This window comes from Sciurus vulgaris (assembly GCF_902686455.1).
Source record: "Sciurus vulgaris genome assembly, chromosome: 2".
Classification (NCBI taxonomy): Eukaryota; Metazoa; Chordata; class Mammalia; order Rodentia; family Sciuridae; genus Sciurus; species Sciurus vulgaris.
In genome coordinates, this window is record NC_136462.1 from 147,422,307 (window position 1) to 147,428,890 (window position 6,584).

Genomic DNA, 6,584 nt, shown 5'->3' on the forward strand with positions numbered 1-6,584 from the left:
ATGCGCTGAGACCCTCGTGAGGACCTTAGAAGCAGGTGGTACACACCCTGGAGCCCACCTGCCTCCTTCCTCACTCCATCCCCTGAGCTCCAATTTTCAGACATCTCCAGGGTGTCCAATGCCAGGTCCAAACCCAACTTCCCTCTCCAGAAAATGCTCAAGACTACCAGTGGGTCGGCCTGAATGACAGGACCATCGAAGGAGACTTCCGTTGGTCAGATGGACACCCCTTGGTGAGTTCACAGCTGGTGGCCCAGAGGGGAGGGGTAGGATAAAGACCCCCAGAGATTATTTGAATCAGGTACAAACACTTACTGAGCAGCTGCAGGAGCCCTTGAGGGCAGGGATTATGCCTCGTTTCTCTCTGGGGACCAAGCCCAGAGAGAAACAGTGAAAGAAGGCATGAAGCCAGGCAGGGAGTCAGAGAGAAAGGAATGAATGACAGCAAACTACCATGAGAGGCCACGTGAACACTTCAGAGACTCCTTGCCCACAGAGATGGAAAGCAAGACAGATGCCAAATTAACGGTATGGTGGGGGAGGGGGCGCAGCTGTCAGTGCTGCAGATGTGACAGGTGGATTCCTCTCAGGGCTCCATTCATGGGAGTTCTGAGCTTCTGGCAAGGAACAGACCCCAGATGTGTGCCCAGTTCCCCAGAGGGCCCATGGGTTCCATGGCACCTCCAACAACCCTGACCAGACTCCCAGCAGCCTTCACCAATGTGACAAGCCAGAAGTTGGAATGAAAGAGAAGAAAGTAGGGACAGGCCAAGCCATGAGGCTCCAGCCTTCTCCTCACCTCTTCCCCACCTCTGCCTGCAGCAATTTGAGAAATGGCGTCCCAACCAGCCTGACAACTTCTTTGCCACTGGAGAGGACTGTGTGGTGATGATATGGCATGAGAAGGGCGAGTGGAATGATGTCCCCTGCAATTACCACCTGCCCTTCACATGTAAAAAGGGCACAGGTGAGCAGGGCCCAAGAGGGGGTTCAGAGCAGAGAGGATCAAGACTTTCTGCACTAAGGGAGGCTCTTGCTATGTGACCCGGGTGTATCCCTATCCTCCAGCTACTGGTGTTTTGTGGGGACATTCTCTAAAAGCAGATGGAAACTGACTTGGGAGGCCCCTTCCAGCACCATCATCTCAGAGCCAATGGCAAGGGCAAGCTGGCTCCTAGGGACCATTCACAGGGACAGGAGAGTGTGAAGGTCACTCCACACTTACTGTAGTGTATCAGTTTGATATACTTTGGATATCAGTTGTAGAAAGTCACTGGTGATGGCATCTGGGTTGGGAGTTTCCCTCTCTTTGGGGTTCCTAAGTCCATCTGTCACAGAAACAGAGTTGTCAGGCCCTAATCCCTCAGGACCTTGAAGTGCTGGTATGATGTACTTACCTACCAGCTCCTGCTCATGGCCTTGTGTCCACAGCCATCCTCAGGGTCCCTCTTTCCCTGGAATTGGATGTTTTCATAAAGAAGTCCCAGGTGGTCTGCCTGGCTCTACCCCTCTTTCCCTGTCTTTCTCCATTTCTTTTTCATGGCCTTACAGTCCTCTTTGTACTCCCCTCCTGTTGCTCTTTTCCACTGAAAAACCCAGGTTTAAGAACCAGAAGTCTCCCAATTCTTGGCACTAGGTAAAAATGCCCCTTTCCCCGCAGACAAGGCCCACCACCAGGTGGAGCTCAGTGTCCTCCCCACAGTGCCTTGGGCCCTGAGCTTGTCATAGACCACAGGTCACAGAAGGCCCCAAGAGACCCCTTTCTAAAGGGTGTTTTGCCCCTCAGTGGCCTGCGGTGACCCCCCTGTGGTGGAGCATGCCAGGACCTTTGGACAGAAGAAGGACCGATATGAAATCAATTCCCTGGTGCGATACCAGTGCACAGAGGGCTTTGTCCAGCGCCATGTGCCCACCATCCGGTGCCAGCCTAGCGGGCATTGGGAGGAGCCTCGGATCACCTGCACAGACCGTGAGCATCACCTTCCCACCACTAAGAAGGACTGGAGCTGGATTCTGCCAGCACTGCCTTCTCCTTATCCCCAGGAGGGGACAGCAGGGGATTGCTGTCTCCTGGGGATCCTGTATCATCCTTGAGACTGAGCAAGGGTGGTGAGGTCATGGGGCTGCTCAGTCACAGATCACAGACCCCTGCCTCAGGAAAGGCCAGGAGCCTATCCCAGAGAGGGCTCACATTCATGGAGAGGAGGAAACAGAAAACTGGTGACCTGCTTTCCTTTTCAACAGCAGCCTGCATGCCCTTAGCTGAAGGCTGACATCCTAAGCCCACGGTTTTGCAGTGAGGGGCACCAGAGGAGAGGAGGCAGAGTGGGGACGCCTCAGCCTAACCCCACTTCTTCCCCGCTCACCGATATTTCCCATCTTCCTTTCACCCCAGCCACCACCTACAAGCGCAGACTACAGAGACGGAGCTCACGGCCCCCAAGGAGGAGCAACCCCAGCACAGCCCACTGAGGGGAGCTTCTAGGACGCGCCCAGGATGCTGAGCCCAGGAGCCTGGCAGGCAGACAGTGCATCCCATCCAGATGGTGTTCTCTTGTCACTTTTTGTCATACAAGGAATCCCATTAAAGGAAAAAAAAAAAACGAATCCCACATTGTGTATGCACCCACCCCCACCCCATCCCCAAATCACCAAAACCTCATCCAATTTGTCCCCCAAATGCCAAAGCAAAGCAGACTTATTGTAACCCACGGACTCAGTTTAGAGACATTTCTTCAGTCTCCCATCGTGCCTTTCCAGGGACCAGAGCAGGGACAGGGGGAGAAGGGAAGGGGTTAAGTTAAATAAAGAAGATTATTTTTTGTTTCCTGACTTTACCCAAGAGCAGTACAATCTTTGGTTATTTCACCTCCAGGGAGAGCTAGGGAGGAGGGAGGAGGGGTCGGAAAGAGGTGGAGGGCAGAGGCCTGAAGGACTCAGACCGGACCGCAGCTGAATGTATTGGACAAAAGGAGCCAGGAGGGCTGCACCATCTGTGTGGGGTAGAAGCCTGGGGAGCGGGGGTCCAGCTGGCCAGGGGTCAGCAGGCAGGAGAGAGCCAGCAGAGGGATCTTCACAGCATGGGGGTCGCCCTCCCTCCAAGGGTCCCTCTCTCAGTGTCCTCTTACTTGGGTCTGCCACCCTAGCAGGTGTCAACCTCTCGGCAGGGCTGGGTGGGGGCACTTCCTTCCGGAGGGAGTGCCACCCACCCCCTCACCCCCACCCCACCCCCGGGACCGTGCAGGCACCAGGGTTCCGTGCACCTATTTATATTTTTGAAAACTAAAGATTATGATAATTATAATAATAAAGACATTGGAAGAGATCTACTTCTTTTCTTTTCCCTTTTTTCGATTTAAGGAGAAGGCAGCTGCAATCTAAGGCCTGCCAAAGGCTCTGAGGAATAGTGCCAATGGGGACATGTTTTGATCAAATGACCCCACATTGTGTGACTCTTGTCTGTTCAGAGCCTGGGACAGTCAGCCTGGTGTGCTTTATTTTTATGAGAGTGGCAATGTGTTTGATGGATTCTGCACATGTGTGTATATGAATATGGAGTGTACCTGGGGGCGCCTGTCATATACATAATGTATCAGTGGTGGCACTGTGTGTGGATGTGCAAGTGGGCTCTGCCGAGGAACAAGAGAGACATCTGGTCACCTTGCATAGTTTGGTTCTTTGCTATCACACTGTTAGTAAACTAACTCCAAAAACCGGGAAAACTCAGGGTTTAAAAGAGCGAAGGGAAAAAAAATGGCAGACAATCTAGGAACAATGAATCCTGCTTACACATTTTGGGGGCAAACCGGTCACCTAACTGCTAACAAAAAAAGTGGGCTGTAAGAGACCAGTGAAACACTGGGTGTCGAGGTGCACATCTGTAATCGCAGCCACACAGGAAGCTGAGGCAGGAGGATCACAAGTTCAAGGTCAGCCTCAGCAACTTAGCGAGACCCTACCTTAAAATAAAATTAAAAGGAACTGGGGATGCACCTCAGTGGTAGAGCGCTTGCCTAGCATGCATCTCCAGCAGAAAAAAAAAAAAAAAAAAAAAAAAATTAAAAGTGTTGGGATGTAGCTTGGTGGTAGAGCACCCCTAGGTTCAATTCTCCAAAACTGGGGGAAAAATATACCAGTAAGAACAATTTTAACTGTTCATGGTACCTGAGAGTAGAGCTGGAGTGTGCAAGCCAGACCCTGAGTGTCCTCCTGGTGCCCCCTCATGACATCTCCCTCTTCCATGTGCCCTTGAGGCCTTGTCTTAGTGCATGCCCACGTGAGTTTGTGTGCCAGCATCTTTTCAGGTGCGGGTACGTGCATACTTTGCTGGTGACCATGTTTCCAGGTTACTTCTAGCTCTGGAAAGAATGAGTGTGCAAAGAGCGTAGACCTGGTCAAATAGTAGGGACTCAATAATTATGTAACTAATGAATAAATTAACTGACTATGGGTGCTTCTTATGAGGTTATAGTCCCATAAACCCCATCATAAATTGAAAATGTCCTAAGTCAAAAATATATTTAGGGGCTGGGGAGATAGCTCAGTTGGTAGAGTGCTTGCCTTGCAAGCACAAGACCCTGGGTTCAAATCTGCAGCACCGCAAAAAAAAAATTATATATATATATATGTATATATATATATATAAAATATAAAAATTTTATATATATATATATACATATATATATATATATGACATAGCTCAGTGGTAGAGTACTTAGCTTGCACAAGGCCCTGTGTGTGATCCCTAGTTCCATTAAAAAAAAGAAAATGATAAAAGAAACACATCTTAATGTATATACCCTACCAAACATTAGAGCTTAGCAACACAGTACACTAGAATATCTATTATGTCTCCTTATGATTGCGTGACTGGGAGCTTTGGCTTATTGCCACTGTCCAGCATTGTGAGAGAGGATTGGGCCACATTTTACTAGCCCAGGGAAAGATCAAAGTTAAAAATTCAAAATAGGAGCCAGGCACTGTGATGAACGCCTATAATCCCAGGACTTGGGAGGCTGAGGTAGGAAGATCGCAAGTTCAAGGATGTCACCAGCAACTTTGCAAGACCCTCAGCAACTTCACGAGACTTTTTAATTTTGTCTCAAAATAAGAAATAAAAAGGGCTGGGGATGTAACTCAGGGATAAAACACCCCTGGGTTCAATCCCTAGTACCATACACACACACAAAAAAAAAAAAAAAAATTCAGAGTAGGGTTTCTGCTGAATGTTTATTGCTTTCATGCCATCTGCTATAGTTTGGATGTTGAACAGTCCCCAAAGGGCCATGTGTTCCCAGGGTGGTGTTATTGAGAGGTGCTGGTGGACATTTAGGAGGTGAGTCCTTCTGGGAGGTCCTTCAGTCAGTGGGGACAGGTCCTTGAATGGGTATTGTGGAACACCACCCTCTTAGTCTTTTTTCTTTGCTTCCTGGATGATGAGGTGAGCCTGTTTCTCTGCCATACACACCTGTCCTGATGTGCTACCTTACCAGAAGTCCAGAACTGGTCACTCAATCTTAAACTAGAACCTCCAAAGACATGAGCCAAAATAGACCTTTTCTCTTCGCAAGTTATTTATCTCTGGTATTTTGTTATAGTAAGGTGAAGTTGACAAATACAACATTGTAAGTTCAAAAAATCACAATGGTGCACATCTGTAATCCCAGTGGCTCAGGATGCTGAGGTAAGAGGATCAGGAGTTCAAAACCAGCCTCAGCAAAAGCAAGGTGCTAAGCAACTCATTGGAACTCTGTCCCTAAATAAAATACAAAATATGGCTGGAGGTGTGGCTCAGTTGTCAAATACCCCTGAGTTCAATCCCAAATAACCCACCCCCCCAAAAAAATCACAAGTCAGTTGGGCACAGTAGCATGCACCTACAATCCTAGCAATTTGGGGGCTGAGATAGAAGGATCATAAGTTCAAGGCCAACCTGGGCAACTTAAAAAGACCCTGTCTCAAAATAAAAAATAAGGACTGAGGATGTAGGTTAGTATTACAGCACCCCTGAGTTCAACCTCCAGTGCCAAAAATATAATAATAAGTCAAATATCTTAAGTCAGAGACTATCTGTAATTGGTGGAACAACCATCTAGCTAGTGGCTTTCAGAATCCCCTGGAGGGTTTGTGATACCAAGGAGGCCGGGCCCCTCCCCAGAGTTTCTAACTCAGTAGGTCTGAGGTAAGGCCCAGGAATTTGCATTTCTAACAAACTCTAAGTGCTGCTGCTGCCACTGGCCACACTTTGAGACGTACTGGGCTGTTGAAAAGTCAATTGAATAACTGAGTGGTGAGTGGCAGGGCATGCCTGTGCCAGGCTTCCTGAGGCATGAGGGGCAGAGGATCAGGCTTGAGAGCCTGGCCTCTGAGGCCCTCTAGAGGACACAGAGGACACCTTCCTCTTTCCTGCAGGGGCCACACACACACACACACACACACACACACACACACATACCACCAGGGGCTGGGGATGGTGGGGACGCAAGCCAGGGTGCCAGCGGCTAGACCAGCACCAGAGGCAAGGCATGCCTTGGGGCAGCACACAGGGTTTTCTGCCCACCTCAGGTGCACTGACCCAGCCACCT

At 49.4% G+C, this 6,584-nt stretch overlaps 1 protein-coding gene across 1 annotated transcript in view; it reads left to right on the forward strand.

Moving 5' to 3' along the window:
- Window positions 1–3,277, forward strand: part of ACAN (aggrecan) — a 67,133-nt gene extending 63,856 nt beyond the window's left edge. Inside the window, exons 16-19 of the mRNA XM_079127529.1 lie at window positions 151–233; window positions 823–967; window positions 1,787–1,969; window positions 2,396–3,277. Coding sequence (XP_078983655.1) covers window positions 151–233; window positions 823–967; window positions 1,787–1,969; window positions 2,396–2,472 — 488 coding nt within the window. The 3' untranslated portion in view covers window positions 2,473–3,277. The remainder of the gene's footprint in view (window positions 1–150; window positions 234–822; window positions 968–1,786; window positions 1,970–2,395) is intronic.
- The last annotated feature ends 3,307 nt before the right edge of the window (window positions 3,278–6,584 follow it).